General features: G+C 50.8%; 1 protein-coding gene across 3 annotated transcripts; it reads right to left on the minus strand.

The window, feature by feature from the left end:
• Window positions 1–614: 614 nt before the first annotated feature.
• Window positions 615–18,289, minus strand: SDCBP2 (syndecan binding protein 2). Of its 3 annotated transcripts, XM_044262371.1 has the most exons (11): window positions 18,218–18,289; window positions 11,272–11,327; window positions 9,720–9,790; window positions 9,011–9,065; window positions 8,670–8,690; window positions 8,184–8,284; window positions 3,674–3,832; window positions 2,935–3,110; window positions 2,687–2,858; window positions 1,001–1,092; window positions 615–777 (listed from the first exon to the last, which is right to left on the minus strand). In XM_044262371.1, the coding sequence occupies exons 3-11, from the start codon at window positions 9,771–9,773 to the stop codon at window positions 723–725; spliced, it is 885 nt and encodes a 294-aa protein (XP_044118306.1). In that variant the 5' UTR covers window positions 9,774–9,790; window positions 11,272–11,327; window positions 18,218–18,289; the 3' UTR covers window positions 615–722. The 3 variants fall into 3 exon arrangements, with proteins under 3 accessions (XP_044118306.1, XP_044118304.1, XP_044118305.1); XM_044262369.1 differs by lacking the exon at window positions 8,670–8,690; XM_044262370.1 differs by lacking the exons at window positions 8,670–8,690; window positions 18,218–18,289 and adding an exon at window positions 13,708–13,735.
• Window positions 18,290–18,540: the final 251 nt, after the last annotated feature.

Consider the following 18,540-nt stretch of genomic DNA (forward strand, 5'->3'; position numbering starts at 1 on the left):
GGGTCCCACAAAGGATCTGGGATCTAGAAGGGCCTCCCCTGTCCCCCCGCCCCCCCCCCGCAAGGGTCAGCCTTGCAGGGCCTTCCAGTGCACCGCAGGCCCTCCTGCATCCCTGAAGTGGGCCTCCTATCCGCCCCACAGATGTGGAAGGAGGCCGACACGGCTCCCCCTCTCCAGTCACTGCCACTTCAGGACTGGCCAAATCTCCGCTCTCAGAGACCACTTTTCACCTCTGCTTAGAAGAAAACCAGGCCTGGCATGTCATGGGACCAAGGATTCTGGAATTTTCAATTACTTTTGAAGAGGGCTTGTATTTAAAATCCCATCTATTCAAAAGCAGTGGTACTATGTACAGTTTGTGACACACAGCAAGCCAAGAGAGAAAAAAAAAAAAGTAACAAAGAATGAAGTTGTGTTCTCTCAAAATGTGAAACTGTTTTGCTGGTAGAGGCAGCAAAAATCTTACAAGGGACCCAGCGGCAACTTTAACAAGTGTTTGGCCAGCCTGCCTACGTGCCCCGCATTTCAACCGGCACAGGCAGTCACTGCCTATGGGACCCTGTGCAGCTTCCAGCCGAGGCCCTGAGGGGGCCTGTGCCTCAGTGGCTGCCCACCCGGAAGGTGCCCCCTCAGGACAGCCGTGGCCTCCCCCAGCATCTAGGACTCGCCCTTTCCTGCAGGAGGGTGGGAGGCTAGGACGGCTGAGCTTCTCTCTCCTGGCTTCAGATGGCTGGGATCGAGTGGTCCATGGTGTGGTGCAGCAGGGTGGGGGACAACCTAGATACAGCAACAGGGACAGTCGCCAAAACCGGCAGGAGGTGCCCCTCCTCCCAGCCAGCCAGGGCATCCCCCACAGGGCCTTCATTTCCATTTCTAAGACACTTAGGGCTCACACTGGGAGCCATCAGCCACCAGGAAGGGAGGACACTGAGCCCAGTGTGCGCCCTCCTGACTTTGTTGGGGGGAGGTGAGGGGGAAAGCAGGAGGGGGACAGCCTTACTTTTTGACCATATGTTCGTAGATCACGGTGGGTATGACGGTCAAGGTGACAACATTCCCAGCCATGGCCAGAATCTCTGTGACCTCTTTGTCCTGGAGAGGAGGTGAGTGACCAGTCACCCTGCAGCCAGGGGTGATTCTGAGGCCCCTCTGCAGTGGAGGGGGCGGGCAGGAGGGGAGTCAGCAAGGCCCTGGCTAAAGGACCCTGCTGCCATCAGGTGAGGGTCCCAGGCAAACACCAGGCGAAGACTTGTTTGAGCAAGAATGTAAGGCCCCTGACCAGGTCTCTGCAGTAAAGACAAGCACGCTCCCCACCCCCAAAGGCCAGTGTGTGGGAGTCAGTCACTCGCAGGCTCTGGTCCCAAAGCACAAGAAAAGTTACCCTGCCGTGGGGGCCATCAGGTGCATGACCCAGCCACTGGGCTCCTGTTGGCCGGCCAGCCGAGCAGACCCTTCACGGGCCTTCGTCTTATACCTTGTTGCCCAGTAACGCAAGGAAGGTCTGCGGACGCCATTCAGACCATGGGGAGAACAAGAAAGGACAAAGCTCTAAAAGTGGGCCAAGCGGACCAAACTCCACAGAAGAGCTTCCGGCCCTTCCTCAGAGACAGAGCGACCGATCACAGACATCTAAGTTGGTCACACGCTCAGCCATTGTGGGATGAGTGGCGAGGACGTGCTAGTGGGACTAGTGACAGCCACAGGGTGGAAACGGATCTGCTTTCAGGAGACAAAACCATCTCAAAAAGCACAGTTACATGGAGCCATCCAGGAAAGGGAGAACCCCAGTCTTCAGAGCCTCTGAGCACCGCGGTTTGCCAGGGTAACTGGCAAGTTCCTCACGAAGCCGCGAGCCTTTGGGGAGGGAGGGTCTGCTGCACATGGTAGTGGAGACTGTCCAGCACAGGAAGCAGAGATGGGACAGGAATGGCTTGGTGACGGCCCTTGAGAGGGTGGGGTACTAGCTTGGATCCATGCCACCTGCAGAGCGGGAGGCCACTGGCCAGGCCGCTTCAGCCAGGGGAGACCCACAGTTCAGAAGGCAGGAGGGGACAGCATCCTCCCTCTCAGTCACAGCCGCGATGGAGGACCACTCACGGTCCAGGTGGCAGCGAGTCAGCATCAAGCCCTTTTCACTTGTTCAGGAACAAAAAGCCACATGACTCATCATCCCCGGTCCCTGAAGGCGCCCACCCCTCGGTCAGCATCCACTAGACCCTGGACCCCTTGCTCCTTCTTGCTTTTTAAAGATAAAACTCACCACACACACACCCCCCTCCAAAGATGAACAGAGGCCAGAAGTGTGTTTCTGAGCAATTTTCTAAAATCTTATTACGGGGAATGTGAGCCAGTATCACCGGGGAGGGAGGAGGGAGGTGGGAGGTATCTGCGCAGCCAGCAGCCCCCTCCCCAGGCGCCCTGTCCTGGCAGCGCTCCCCCTCACCCCCACCCCACCGCTCCTCTGACCCCACCGCTCCTCTGGCTGCCAGGCAATAGCTTGTATTTACTGAGCATTTCCCATGGGCTTGGCCCTGTGCTCAAAGCTCTACCTCCCTCATCTTAGAGAACCCTCTCAGCAACTGGAGGAGGAGGGCCTCAGGCTTAGAGAGGGACAGCAGCCGCCCGCCGGCACAAACCTTCCCTCCGGGCGGCCAGCTCTCAGCCCCTGCAGCTCCCGCTGGCCTACCTTCAGCCCGACGACGTTCTGCCCGTTCACCTCACACACGGCGTGGTTGGTGAGGAGCCCGTTGTGGGCCGCAGAACTCCCTTTGACCACAGAGACCACCTTTCCCTTCTTGAGGACAAAGCCAATGTGGCCCACGCTGTCCTTGTGCATGGTGACAGTCCGCTGGAAGGGCCTGGTGGGGAGAGACAGTGAGCTGGGCCAGGACGTGGCTGGAGGCAGAGAGGGAGGCTGGGGGCCTGGCTACCCACCTGTCCCGAACGACCATGATGATTTTCTCGGCTGACGCCCTCTTCAGCACCCGGTGGGCTCTGTCTGTGCTCCACCCGGCACAGTCACGCCCATCAACCTGCAATATCTGATCCCCGAAGTGCAGCCCCACAAGAGACGCAGGGCTGTGGGCCTTCACCAGCTGGACAAAGAGCCCCTGGAGGAGGAAGGACCCTGATGTCAGCTGCGCAGCCCACTCTGAGCCCAGGTCCCTTCTGCCGCTGTTCTCCTGATGGTCTAGGAGCTATAGCTCTGTGCAGACAGGACAGGGGTTACCCCATTTGCCTGGGGAGGAAACGCTCCAGGCCACATAGCTAGGGAGCAGCTGAGTCAGGCTCTCAACCCTAGCTGGCGGCTACATCCCCAGCCCCTGGACTGCCTAGCTTCTTACGATGGCATTAGCACCCCTGGCTTCCCCTGTCTACAGACAGCTGCCTGGAACCCAGAACCCTCTGATGGAGGGGAGGGGGGAAGGAGCAGTAGCAACCCAGGATGGGGTAGGTGGAGGATCCCTGCTGCTAGAACCCAGCACCAGCCCTGAGGCCTTGGGGGACGGAGGTGGAGAGGAGGAACCTGAGCCTGAGGTTTGGTAGGCCTCGGCTCCCCTGCCTGCTCTGCACCTTCCTTACTGTGGACAAGGTCCACTTTGCCCCCTCCCAGACTGGTGGCGGATGCGTGGGGGGGATACCCCCACCTCTCCTGCCCAGCCCCCAGCCCTACCTGGTCAATGGCCTTCAGCCGCAGCCCTGTCTTGCCATGCTCATCCTTGCACAGGTGGATCTCACGTACCCCAGGCTTGATCTCCGCACGCCATGGGCCAAGGCTGTTCCCAGATAGTGGTGCCACCAGCTGGCCCGGTGAGGGGCCAGAGCTCACTGTCTGCAGACACCAGGGTGGGGTCAGCTGGCCTCTGGGGCCTCATCAGGATGGAGAAAGAAGAATGTAGTCCCTGGGCCCTATCCCATCCCCAAACTAAACTCTTCTCTGCAGGGGCTGCTAGGGGACATGGCTCCATGAAGCCACTAGGGGGCATCAAAGTCTGTGCCCCTGAAAATCGGCCAGGAAAATGAGGACCGAGAGAGGATGGGTATACAGAAAAGGGACCCTCATTTTGCAAGGCACATTGGGATCAGGAGAAGACCATTTTAAAATCCAACTAAAAATACAACAAAAATTTTCAGCAAATGAGGAGCAATCAGGGGGAAAAAGGACTTGATTTTTGCCTTGAAAAAAAAAATGTTAGCAAGAAGTATAAAAATGAATGTTTTCCCCCCACCTAAAGCCCAGAACAAGTCAGGATATCACTCTCACCACTACTATTAAATATGGTACTGGAATAACTAGCCAGAGCAATATGGCAAGAAAAGGAAATAAAAGGCATACGGATTGGAAAAGAAATATTTGCAGATGATGTGATAATCTAACAGGAAATTCCGAGGAATCTATAAACTCCTAAAACTAATAAGTGAGTTCAGCAAGGTCACAGGTTACAAGATCAACACACAAAAACCAACTGTACTTTTTATACACTAACAGCATGCACATGGAAACTGAAATTAAAAGTACACTACCAACTATAATCACTCAAAAATAAAAAATAGGAGTAAGTCTAAAAACCCATATGTAGGAATTGTATACTGAAAACAAAAACCAAAAAATGACTGATAAAAGATATCAAAGAAGATCTAAATAAATGGAAATTTTCTATTCATGGATTAGGAAAACATAGTGAAGCCCTCAATTTTCCTCAAACTGATATAAAGATTAAAGGTAGGGGCGCCTGGGTGGCTCCGTGGGTTAAGCCTCTGCCTTCGGCTCAGGTCATGACCTCAGGGTCCTGGGATGGAGCCCCACGTCAGGCTCCCTGCTCAGCAGGGAACCTGCTTTCCCCTCTCTCTCGGCCTGCCTCTCTGCCACTTGTGATTGCTGTCTGTCAAATAAATAAATAAAATCTTCAAAGAATAATAATAAAATAAAATAAAATAAAAGATTAAATGTAATTTCTATCAAAATCTTCACAAGATGTTTTGCAGATGTAGGCAAGGTTAATCTAAACTTTATATGAAAAGACAAAGAAACTAACTAAAGCTATTTTTTGACAAAAAGAATAAAGCAGGAGGAATCATTCCACCAAATTTAAAGACTTATTATTTAGCTACAGTCTGGTAACAGTAGCGAGACAGACACATGGATCAATGGAATAGGACAAAGACTCCAAAAGTAGCCTCACAAAAGTAGGGCCAACTGCTTTTTAATAGAAGTGCCAAAGCAGTTCGATGGAAAAGAAATAGTCTTTTTGACTAAGGGCATGGGAGCAGTTGAACATCCACAGATAAAAATATGAAACTTGACCTAAGCTTCACCCTATACAAAAATTAACTCAAACTTCATCACAAATTTTTTTTCAAATTTTATTTATTTACTTGACAGAGCAAGAGAAAGAACAGAAGCAGGGGGAGCAGCAGGCAGAAGGAGAAGCAGGTTCCCCGCTGAGCAGGGAGCCCAATGCGGGACTCAGTCCCAGAACCCTGGGATCACGACCTGAGCCAAAGGCAGACACTTAACTGAGCCACCCAGGTGCCCCTCATCATAAATGTACATGTAAAACCTGGGGTGCCTGCATGGCTCAGTCAGATAAACATGTGACTCGGTTTTGACTCAGGTCATGATCTCAGGGTCCTGGAATCAAGACCTGCAATGGGGTTGGCTGGAGATTCTCTCCCTCTCCCTCTGTTCTCCCCCTGCTTGCTCTGTCTCTCTCTAAAATAAATAAAATCTTTCAAAAAAATGTAAAACATAGAACTATAATGGTTTTAGATGAAAATAAGGAGAAAATCTTCAGGATCTGGGGCTTGGTGTAAATGTCTTTAGACAGGACAGCAAAGCCCCATCCACAAAAGAAAAAGATCCACGAATTGAACCTCTTCACAACTAAAAATTTTGCTCACACTTGGGAGAAAATTTTTACAAGCAACCTATCTAAGGACTCCAGAATAAAGAACTCTAAAAACTTGACTTAAGGGGCTCTGGGTGGTTCAGTCATTAAGCGTCTGCCTTCAGCTCAGGTTATGATCCCAGGGTCCTGGGATCGAGTCCCGCATCAGGCTCCCTGCTCAGCGGGAAGCCTGCTTCTCCTTCTCCTGTTCCCCCTGCTTGTATTCCCTCTCTCTGTCATAAATAAATAAAATCTTAAAAAAAAAACTTGACTTAAAAAAAATAACCATTGAGAAGATGAACAAAACGTACGAAGAGCATTTTACTGAGGAGAATTTACAGCTGGCAAACAGCACATGACAAGACGCTGAGCATCACCAGCCACTGGGGAAATGCAGACTCAGCCCGTGAAGAGACGTCACTCCGCACCCATCACAACAGCAAACGTTAAAGAGAAGCTGGCAAGGATGGGGAGGAACTGGAGCTGCAGGTGTCGCCGGCAGGAAAATAACATGGTAGAGCCACTCTTCGAAGAGTTTGCCGGTATCTTTTTAAAATTTAAAGTATGCATTTATCTTACGACCTAGCAACTGCACTCCTGGACATTTATCCCGGAGAAATGAAAACTTACGTCCATACAAAAAAACTGTACACAAATACCCGCAATAACTCAGTTTGTAATAGCCCCAAACTGGAAACAACTAAAATGACCCTCCATGGGTTAAACAGACCTCTGCACATCCATACCATGGAATATTAATAACACAATGGGATGAGCTAGGGGAGGGGGCGGGAGGTGGGGAGAACAGGTGAGGGGGGCTAAGCACACACGTGCCTCGACGAGCTCCGGGTGATGTATGCAAGTGCAGATCACTGCGTTGTACTGAACTAACATAACACTGTAGTTAACTCTACTGCAATTTAAAAAAAATGAAACAAAAATAAACAAATAACAAATAAATATAGAAAATGGGATGAGCTACTAATATAGTGAACAACCTGGAAAAAATTCAAGGGAGAAAGCCCATCTGAAAACACTACATGATCCCATGTAGGTAACATTCGGAAACACAACAGCGGAGGCAGAAGACGGGCTAGTGGTGGCCAGCGGGTTAGGGAAGGTGAAGGGGAGAGGGTGCATGTGATCACGAGGGCCCAGCCAGAGGGAGACCTCTGTGGTGACAAAATTATCCATGCCTTGGTTGCACTGGTACCTATGTGGGTCTATCTCTGCAAGTGACAAAGTGACACAGAACTACAGACACTCACTGGACCAATGCAAAATGCCCGCTTTCCTTATCCTACAGTTTCCTTATCCTACTTCCCCCCTTAGCCCTGGGAAAGCTGGGTGCGGGTATAGTCTTCTGCATTCTTCTCTGTACTATCTTTGTGACTTCCCATGAATCTATGATTATTTAAAAATAAAAAGTTAAGCATAACATTTTAATTATAAAAATGAATTCATCTGTCATGTTGTTATCAATATTTAGGTGAAAGGCACTCATGTCCTCATTATTGGAACAAGGAGGGATTCAGTCAAAGGCTTCCGAGTGAGGTATATACCACATGACTTTCTTGGCTTCTTGTCTGTATTTCACAGCATGACTATGGGGGGGGGGTCACTGTGGAGCAACACCCCAGGGCCCCACACGTCCCTATCCTGGTTGACTTTCTCCTGTGAGCCCCTCATTGGCCCACGGCTGAGGTAGTTCTCATCCTCACCCGCCTCAGTTCATGAGACCCTGCAGCTGGGTTCTGCCACCAACGTTCACCCGCATGGGGACAGGATGGCCAACCAGCCCACTGACCAACGGCCCAAGGAGATGCTGGAGGCAAGGGGTTTGAGTGGGGATGGGGGCTCTAAACGAACATCTTTTCAGGAGGGAACATTTCTTTCGCTCCCCTGAGCTCTGGAGAGCAGGAGTCAAGCAAGCACAGTCGTTTCACCCGAGGATCAGAGCTGGGTGGCAAGTTGCTCCCTGCCTCAGCTCTGCCGTCCATGCAACAGTTGTCAAGGCATGGGCAGCTCCTTCATTTGAAGCCTCCAGGCTTAGGTCGGGTTTAACGCCTTCCCTTCGCATCCAGCTGCCTGAAGCCAGAGGCCAAAGAGCAGGCAGGGGTCCTCTGTGCCCAAGTCTGCAGGAAACCCCAGCCCTTTTAATGATGGCTCAAAATAAAAAGCGCCATCAAGAAACAGCCCAGACATGCTGGGGAAGAGGAGAGTCCAGTCTGTTCATATGGCAACACCAAGAGGGAGGGAGAGTTGGCACACATTAGTCAAGAGACAAATACCTACGGTAGCACCTTCTGGAATCTGAAGCAGGTTCTGCTGGACTTCTTGGCTGGAGAGGGAAAGACCCATGTAATTTTCCAATTCTTCCAGGCTTGGGTACAAAACTGACAGGAAGGGAATGGAAGGGAGAGGAAAGGTGTTATTCAGGGGTGTGACCTTGGCCACACCTGCCTGGCTCCCATGTGCTCACTCATCTGTATCAGGAAACAGGGCCTGGGAGTGTTGTTTACTCCTGAGAATGCAAGGGAACCCTTGCTGGTGATGGGGGTTCTCTCTTCAGAAGGGCTGAGGGGCAGGGTTCTCCCCAGGAGCAGCCTGGGACACAGAATCCCTCCTGTGCCACTGTGATGTTCAACGCCACAGACTATTTGGCACCAGGGAGACATCTGACACCAAGCCCAGGGCCGGTGCTGGGGTCATGAGGCCTTGGCTCCTAGGAAATCCAGGGGCTGGGGGGGCTGCAGGGGCTGTAGGAGGCAGGTATCTGACCCCAGGGCGGCTCCCAGGAGACTGCATGGCAAGGAGGGAAAGAGTGGGTCGGAGGTCAAGTTAGCTGCCACAGGACCTGAATCCAGACTGCCACCAGCAACTCGAGGGACCACCACAAACATCTTTGGTTTCCTCACTTGGCCTCAGAAGGTAGCTCCAAATCAGGGGACTTAGTGCTCTTACTAAGCCACAGTTTTCTCAGGCTCCCTCTCAAAGTGTTCTGGGGAGGGTAAAATGTTCAGGAAGCCCACAGCACAGGGGCAGGCAAGAGACAGTACTTGGAAGTGGCCACAAGAGGTCACTGTCGGTCAGGAGCACCCCACCCCCTCTGGCTCACTCACCTGAAGACTGGGAGACTGGCAGGGCAGGCATCCTGGATGCAGCTCTGGCCTGGGCCTGGGGAGTGGTGGGACACGCTGGTCATCTGTGCCCAGGAACCCCAGAACCCTTGGAGCCCGGGGCTCTCTGAGGCTGGGAGTCAGGGCCTTAGTTATGCTGGCACGCCTAAGGTGGGGTATCCATGAAACTTGGGGGTGTAAATGTGGTCTCTGTACATGTCCACGTTTCTGGGGAAGGTTCTCCCCGTAGCCTACAACCCATCAAATGTCATGACCCACTTACTACCTGAGGCAGCAGAACACTGAGGCCTACCTCTCAGTGAAATTCTCGATCAAAAAGTCCCAAATTCTCAAAACCCACTGGAACCACAGGTGGATGGAAGGAAGAAGGAGCTTCTGGGGATGAGCAGGCCAAAAGCCATCCCCATCGGACTTACTCTGGAAGCCTGTCTACAGTGGAGTCTACCTGAACTGGGATGGAGGAAGCGCGAGGAAGCACAAAAGTCCTGTCTGCAGCTGCTTCTCCATTCCTGCTCTAACTCCACTGCCTTAGCCTCTGGACGTCTGTCCACCAGCAGGTCCTGCAGAGGTGACCTGCATGGTCAGGGACCCAGCACCCAGCACCTTCCAAGACAAGCCTCCCTTACCTACCCTGGGGCAATCACAAAGTCCCCACAAGGGGACCTAGGCTCACACATGCCTAGTGGCTTACCTGAATAGCTTGGTCCATCTTCAGGTCCTCCAGAGATGGGTACAGGGTGGACATGGCGCCTCCTTAGAACACTTACAGGACACAGAGGGTGAGGAGCGGTGAGGGGTGAGAGGAAGTGTGGATGTCTGCCTCCCCCCACCATGTGTGCCACTCAGGATTCTCGGGATGAGAAATAAATCAGGAAGGTATCCTCTACATTTTGGAGATGGGGGAGTGGAGTTTGAACCCAAGTCTGATTTATTCCCAAGCCCACCCTTGCAAAATTCCATCCCATCTGTTCAGCTGATTCTGGGCTTTAGACCATGGATCCAGGGGACCACCCAGGACATGCTTCCCTGCCATGTTTCAAAGGCCAGATGGAGGGATGCCTGGGTGGCTCAGCTGATTATGTATCTGCCTTTGGCTCAGATCATGATCCCAGGGTCCTGGGACTGAGCCCCTCATCAGGCTCCCTGCTCAGCCATGGGGGGTGGGGGGAGGGGTGCTGCTTCTCCCTCTGCCTGTTGCTCCCCGTGCTTGTGCTCTCTCTCAAATAAGTAAAATCTTTAAAAAAATTTTTTTTCGAAGTTCAAACAGGCTTAAAAGTTCTGGTCACTCAAGACCCAAATCCAGCAGGTTCGTAGTGAGCACCTGCTGCATACCTGGCCTTTGTTAGGGGTGTGTCCAGCATCAGCCCCCAACTACACAGAAGTCAGTCTGGTGTTAAGTAGGTGGGGTCTTCATTACAACAGAAAGGCAGCAGGACATTTAGAACCCCTCCCCCAGCTCCCACACCCCTGCTCATTTCTGGGTATTTGAGCTCCTACTGTATACCGCCCATTTCTAGCCTTGATCTTAGCCTAGGCTTCCACTCTTCTTGCAAAGCTCTGATCTTGTCAAATTCCTCGTCTTAGGTTTTGCATGTAGTCCACTAATTTGAAAGTATGAAGTATTCTGCAAGGTCAAATAAAACCTGTCTGCATCTGGCCTGTGAGCCACCAGTTCCAATCTCTGGAAGAATCAGAAGTCTGTGCAGGCCACCTTGGGGAAAGTGAGCTAGACACCAAGAGCAGAGGGGAGCTCCTGGGGACTCTAAGGATGGGTGAGACATCGCAGGCTCCTGCAGAAGGGCTTATTGGCTGCCATCTGGAGAACAAGAGAGGAGGCAAGACCCTGTGGAGGATGTTGTAGTGCCTGGGGAGGCAGTAAGATGATGATAAAGGTCTGCACACAGCGTGGGGGCTAGGGGTGGGATGTGAGTGAGGAGGAACTTGATAGCAAGTTAGAAGGAATGGTGTACATGGGTAGAGGGGTGGTATCAAGGCAGCAGGTGCAGAGGAAAGAGAAGGAACAATGATGGATAAGGATGACCTTAGCCCCTGTGGGCCACTCAGGGGGAATACCCAGAGGATCTGGACCAGAGCAGGGCTGGAGTCCCATCTCCCCTGGTGCAGTCCGGTCAGTTCCCTGTGACCACCCTAGGGACCCCTTTCTTGTGTACACCTGCTCTGATGTCTTTCCACCTTCCCAGGATGGAAACAAGGGCCAGAGGTCCCAAATGTATTTCACTCACCTCTCAGTCTTGTTTTTTGTTTTCTCAAATTTGAATTAGTGCCAGTATTTTAAAGCCTGGGAATAAAAAAAAAAAAATTCTTCACTTCTAACTTGTATTGGAAAAAAAAGTCAAAATATTTGGCACTGCAAGAGCGGGAATCATGCACAGCGACACCCAGTCCAGGCTGAGCTGCAGCCAGTCTCTTAGATGGGGCTGCCTGTGCTTTCCTGGTTCCCAAAGTACCTGGCCAGAAATTTACATCACCTGCTTGGCTCCCGGAAGCAGGCAGCTCCAGATCCTTGTCCTAGTCTGGTCTTTGCTGCAGAAATGATCACCTCAAGAGGGCAGAGGTTGTCCCAGAGGGAGAGGGAGACTGGCTCTGACTTCCTTTAGACCAGCAGGGAGAGTAGGCCTCTTTCTTTGCCTGTGACTTTCCCCACTGTGCACACATTCTGGGAGAATTTTCTCTTGCGACAGTCCTCAGCAGGTACCACCCGCCAAAAATAAGCCTTGTTACGAGGATGATGTATGAGGAGTATATGTGAAAACGAGAGGTCAGCTCTGCCCCACTTTTTCTACCACTGAAGCAGCACAGCAGTTGTATTTTTAGTGGTTACCCTCTGGGAGAACAAAACCAGAGATCCACTTCCTAGAAATCACTCCCAGGCCAGGACCACACAACACTTTCTCTGTATCTGGGAGCTTCACCACCTTCACCTTCTCTGAGTCTCCACTCAGTTTCGGGCTCTGGGCAGCATTAGGAAATAGGCATTCCCCTGCCTTTTAACATTTATGATTTAGTGGGGAATGGCTCCCAGTTAACAAATATGCTTAGTGCCTCATTCAATCATCCGTCTGTGCACTCACGTCATTTGAGTATCTACTGTGCACCAAGGACTAGTCACCTGGGCCATCTGCTTCTGGCACACCACCCCTCCCTGTGGGGTACTCTTTGAAGGTTTAGCTCAAATGCTATTTCTTGGGTTGCCTTTTTCAGGCTGTGGGACGCCCCCCTGCTAGTTGGTCGGGTCTTCTTGTGTTCCTAACCCTGACTTGTGCTCTCTATTGTCTAGCTATTTGTCATATCACATTATTGACATCTGGGTATTTTGTCATACCAGATCCCTCACCTCACAAGGGCAGGCAGGGGCTGTGTCCTGTTCACCACATTCTACGCCTCCCCACAACGGCAAGCATGCATGGTGACAAAAAAGTTATTTGAGTAAAACAGTAATTTTCCAAGAACAGACTAGAAATTTCTGTGGGCATCTTTGGCTGTCACGAGACTGAGGGGACATCAGTAACATTTAGGAAAGAGCGAACAGAGATCTGGACTTCCTGGAACGTGCAGAGCAGTCACTGCAACAAACTATCCTCCCAAACCTTTATGTGGGCATAAAGCCTGCTTGTACCGTTTCATATACAACTACAGTACTTCCTAGTTTTAATATGCCGTAAGTTATCCAAACATGCAAATACCAGGTTAACCAAGGGAGGTTATGCTTTGTTTTGTTCGCCATTTTGGGAAATCAGTGTCAACACTTCTCACCAGAATACGCCCACGTGTGCCTGGCTGTCATATTAATTCCACACCTGTACACAAACACTTAGCCTTTGACTGGAGACGTCAAATACAAACTGTGGCAGAATTCAGTTGAATACTGTCTTCTCTTAAATCCAAACGTACTCATTTTGAGTTAGGTAGAAACACGATCTGGTGTAATCCTGTTTCGGCTTTTGCAAAGTTAAGAGCGTGTTCTCCTACTATAAATTACTTTCATTGCTCGTGTTCCGTGTTAATAATAACGACCCGGCATCAGGCTGGTTCACCCATCGGGAACCACCATTCGGGACGAACCCGCTTTCTCCCTCAGCCTCAATCTTCTCACTTTACGCAAGCAGGCACAAAGTCCATGCATGGGGAGCTGAGGAAAGTCCCACGAGTCGCTAGAGCCTGTTCACCCCAGGCCTCAGTTTCCAAATGCGTCGCACCGTTCAAACTCTCCAAACTTCTCCCACTCTGACGCACCCTTAGTTCCTAACCCGGCCGGAAGCGACGTCTGCCAGTTGCTCGGGGCTACGACGCCTGCGCAGAGTCCCCACTAGGGCGCTAGGGCGCGCTGCGGCATCTAGAACGCATGCGTCCTACCCACCGAGGCCAGCGCGCCGCTACGGGTGGCTCCCAGGTTGCCCCGGGGCAGCAGGATGAAAATTGTCGACTTCCTCGCCGTCTGGGTTGGTTACTGGATTGCTAGAATCCCCCCGGCCTCTCGCGTTCTCCAGGTGCCCGTGGCTGGCGCCGGCACCCCCACACACAAAAGAAAGGACAGGTAAAGCAGCAGAGTAAGGGATGGGAAGGCTCGATCGGGCCCCTTGTCCCCTCTTTACCCGACTGGAGGCCGCGCGCAGTTTTAAAGGAGCGAGTGTCCCCCCACGTCCCTGACTCCAGAGCACCTTTTACGGCTTCCAGAGGAGGGAGGGTGCAGGTGATCCGTTCCCTGATGGCTGATAAGATTCAGTTTCTAAGGCAGCTGTGGGAGGAAAGGAGAGTATAGACATGTCTGCTCTCTCCGCAGCCTGTTGCTGGAATAGAAGCCCCCTCACCCGCTAAGGCTTAAGCGCTTTCAGTTCCCGAGTATTTCCTGCCCATTGGGACATCAGTGACCCTCCCACCAGGTATTTTTGCCTGACCCCGATTTCTGACCAGGTGCTTAGCTGCAAGTGCCCCGCCCCCACTCTACGCAGGTTCACCCCAGGATCCCACCCAGAGGAGCTGAGTGATTGAGCCCTGCCACCAGAGTAGGGGTTTTGTGCTTGGCCAGGCAGATCACTTCCCACATTAGAATCAGACCCACTGCTCTTATAAGGAATTCAGGCAGTTTGGCTTAGGGGGTGCAGGCTAAAGCAAAAGGGAACAAAAGGCTTAGGCAACCAGGAAAGGCTTTTGTAGGAGGGAAGGAGGAGGGTTCAAGGGAGTGGGTGCGGAATGTGCTACTGCAGGGATAGGGAGGCCCATTAATCTCTTTAGCATTACAAGTTTATTTAATTCATAAAAAGGACTTATCATAGGCTCTTTTAAATAATAAATATCCATATGTGATTAAGTGTTTGGATTCTTATTGTTCACTTATACATAGGGGTGGGAAAAATGGGTAATAGCAAACTTTAAAATTGTTCTGAACCATTGCCAACCAGGAAATTAGTCAAAGCATCTAAGTATAGATTTCATTAGTGAGCAATAATAGTTACTTTCTAAAATCGAATTTAGATGTAGGTTTTTAAGAAATTTAAAATGTGTCCGTTTTGGGGTGCCTGGGTAACTTAGTCAAGTGTCTGACTCTTGTTTTTGGCTCAGGTTATGATTTTAGGATTGTGAGACTGGGCCCCATGTAGGGTTCCACACTCAGCAGGAAGTCTGCTTGAGAATCTCACACTCTCTCCCCCTCTTGTACACTCTCTCTCTAAAATAAATAAAATCTTGAAAAAATAATAAAATATGTCAGTTTAGTTATATTTATTGATAAAGGTTATAATTGGTATCTCTTGAAAGTTAAGAGTTCCAGGATCTAAGAAAAAAAATCAAAATTTCTGTCTCATTTCTTTATTAGCACAAATAATTATGACTTTTACTTACTGTGTATTAGTTAGCTAAACAACTCAGAATTTTACCAAATTAAAAACAAAAATTATATCAGGAATCTGAAACCCAAGGAAAAAAAGGAAAAATAATATAACTAACCTTGGTGATGTAAGGATCGATGTCATTACTTGAACGCCGTGAGTTTGAAGTAGGAATCACCATGTTTTCTCTTAGAGCAACATTTCTATTGAATAGTGAACTATTATTATTAACATTTCTACCATAAGGCAGATCTGGGGCTGGCCTCATATTGGCCTCACTAGTCCTGTTCAGATAACAAAACACAATGCTTAGTATTTCATTTCTCCCCAAATCAGTCCTAAATTACTTGCATTTTTTAAGTTTCCATAATAGTAAACAGAATGTGCCATTAAATAGTGTTTTAACATGGTAAATGTGACATTTACATTTGTAATGTGAATTACAAAGGGTCCAGTTGCCCTCCAGATCTTTACTACCTCCCAGGTTATTCAAACTGAGCTCATTTTTTCCTAGCATTGCTGCCCCTCTTCATCTGTCCTACCAAGTCCACCTCCTGGTCTGAGCCAGAAATCTGGGAGTTAACCTCAGCTCCTGCTCTTGAAGCCCTACGGAGCTCTTGTTCTCAGGATAAATCTCTAAACTTCAACTTGGCATTCAGATGTCCATGACCTGACTCCTACTACCATCTGGAGTCACACCTCCTCACTTTTCCACACTTCATCCTGCATTTCATTCATTCCAGCCTGCCTGCTGACCCTAGAACTCACACTCCTAGTTCATGCCTCCCTGCCTTTTCAGGTTCCTGTCCCGCTGTCTTGAATGCCATTCACGCGTTCTCCTTCCCCTTTGTTCATCTGGTGAACTCCTGTTCCTTCAGTTCTAAGCTTTTCCCCCAAATCCCCACACCCCCACACACAGAATTAATCAAACTTCCCTTCTCTAGACCCCAGAACCGCATATTCACCTATTCATCATTCTGCTAATGTTTACTAAGTACCTCTGTGAGCAAGGTCTTCTACATTCTCTGGGATTGGATTTCCTCTGTGCTGTTTTTGTTTGCCTGTTTCCCTCCCCAGTACTGAGCCCAGTGTCTGGCACACGGCAGGAATCCAGTTACTCTTTCTTAAAGGAATGGGAAAGCAAGACACAGAGGGAAGAGAGAGCCCCCAAAAAAGTCCTTTGAAGAGAAACTCTGGGCCTAGAAAGGGGGGGGGGGGGACCCGCTGCTCTAATGAGGTGGATTAAAAGGCTTTTTCCTACAGTCTGACAATGAAAGAGTTCCTCAGCTCAGTGCTGGCTTCCTGCAATTAATTGGCTCCTGTGAAAGGAAAGTAACCCATCTCTCTCAAAGGAATTTTCCTTTCCCTGCACTTTACAGAATTTCCAACTCTGAACTTCTGTATTTTTTGATAAAAGCAGTAATACCACCCACAACAATCCAGCAGTCGGGTCCTCGGAGATCAGCAGGGCTGAAAAGGGTCGTCCGCTCCCACCTTTGGGTTTTGGAATGAGAACACTCTCTTGGAACACCTTGTTCCAAATAGCTGAAACTATGGGACTCCTACTTGTTCCTGTGGACAACTCATCCATCCTTCAGTGTGTGGGGGAGGGAAGCGTGGGTTAGAGTGTCAGAGGAACAGCTCCTGGAAGGCCAGATTAGCCCAGGGATGTGGTGAGTTAGAAAGGAAGAGGCTGTTGCTAGGCAACCAGCATGTACCCCCCTCCTCCTCCTCAGGGCTGTACTGCCTGCTGGAGGAAAGCTGTGAACATCTTCGGGGGATGCAGATGCTCCCCAGTACAGGGCCCTAAGAGGCAAAGCAGGAGCAAGACCTGGGAGGCAGGCAGGACTGGGTTCAGGCTGCTGCCTCTAATTTGTGAGAGCAAGCATGGACAAGTCCCTTTTGGGTGTCATATCTCCCTTTGTGAGATGGGTAACAGTACTTGTATCACAGTTATCGTGAAGATTTAAAGATCCTTAAAAAGAGAGAAGATAAATACGGAAGGCACTTAGCACAGTATCAAGCACACAAAGGGTGTGCGGTCATCGTTAGCTGTTCATTCAGGACATTTACTGAACACCTAAGTCCCTGTGCTGTTCTAGGTACTGATGCAGTGAGCAAGAGGAAAATCCGTCCTTGAGGGTTTCTTTCTAGCTGGACAGGGAAGTGTGTCACACTTGTCACAAGTCACAGAGAGAAAGATAAAGCAAGATGGAAGGTAGAGTGTCCAGATGTCCGCAAGGGCCTCACTGTGGGTCGGGACTGACAAGGGACTTATGTAAAAGCCTAGAGGGGTAGGGCAGAGCATCAAAGCTGAGGGCATGGCCACTGCGGTGGCCCTGAGTTGGGGGGGCCTCTTGTTCAGAGACCATCTGGCTGGTGAGACTGGAGTCTCGTTCAGAGGGGGGGCCAGTGGTGAGGAAGTAGGAGAGGATGGGAGTGGGCCAGGTCCCCAGGGGGCTGTGGCCAGCATTTGGCATTTACTCTGCTGAGAGGGGAGCCCCTGGAGAACACTGAGCCCCAGAGTGACCTGATCCAACTTAACATTTTAACAGGGCCACTTTGGCTAACATTGGGAGAACAGACCAGCAGGGCAAGGGTGGACACAGGGAGCCGCAGGGAGTGGTGATGGTGGTGTGAGAATTGTTATTAGTTTAGAAATCAAGGCTGTAAAACAAAGAAAAACTCTAAAAACACAAACAGTCGTTTCCGTTAGTTCCAACTGCCCTGTGCAACGACCCAGTGCGTCTCCGCCGCGCACAGCAGCCTCGTCTGAAGCACCATTTCCTGAGGCCCCGTGGTGTGCGGGGCACAGACTGTCCCCCTTAGTTCCATTAGTTTGTCCAGTGCCCCCGAATGTGTGGGGATGTGTCCAGTGTCCACACAAGGAAACCAGTTCTGAGTGAGGCCAAGCCACTGGCCCCATCCCCAGCAGATTTCTTCTCGCCTACTTAGGGTAGTGGGTAGAAACCGTTGCAGGTGGAGACATAGGTAACAGAAATTGAGGAATATACTCTCCGCTCCCTGTGGAAGCCCACTCTGCCTGGCCTTCCAAAGGCCCCCCTTCGATAAGCAGGATGTGAGCCGCATGTCCCGAGCCCGGTCACAGGAGGTCCCAACGAGCGTGTAGCCCCCATAATATCTGAATAAAGATCACTCAGCCCTCAAACCTGACCCAAGGCCGGCGTCAGAGAAGGAGACCCCTGTCCACACTGTTCCCCCAGAGGGAGGCACCTTGAAAGAAAACTGCCTGGGAGCCTCCAGAGGGATCAGGACCAGGCAATGGGCGTAAGAACAAACCTCACAGACCTCAGTCGTGGTCAGTACGGGCCCCAGCTCTTACCTGCCACCTGGGTGCTGCCTGGCGTCCTTTGTCAGCTACTGCCAAGAGTCTGTTCCCCTCCCTGGGAGCGGGTGCCCTTGTCCCAGCCAGGTTCCTGCTCTGGGAAGGGTGGTGCCCGCCCCCCAGTCAGCTGACTAACCCGGATGGACCTAGGTAAAGGCCCTGTGCGTGTATAAACAAAGCAAGTCACCGGGCCCAGAGAAGGGTTTGGGCCTTAGTCAAGATGTGGAGGTGGGGGTAGGGGCCCGCTGCCACTGGTGGGAGGGGTAGGAACCAAGACTTCTTGACCTTGAGGAAGTCAGATTTGGATTGGACATCAGTCC

The sequence above is a fragment of the Neovison vison genome, chromosome 8 (assembly GCF_020171115.1).
Source record: "Neovison vison isolate M4711 chromosome 8, ASM_NN_V1, whole genome shotgun sequence".
In the NCBI taxonomy this organism is placed as follows: Eukaryota; Metazoa; Chordata; class Mammalia; order Carnivora; family Mustelidae; genus Neogale; species Neogale vison.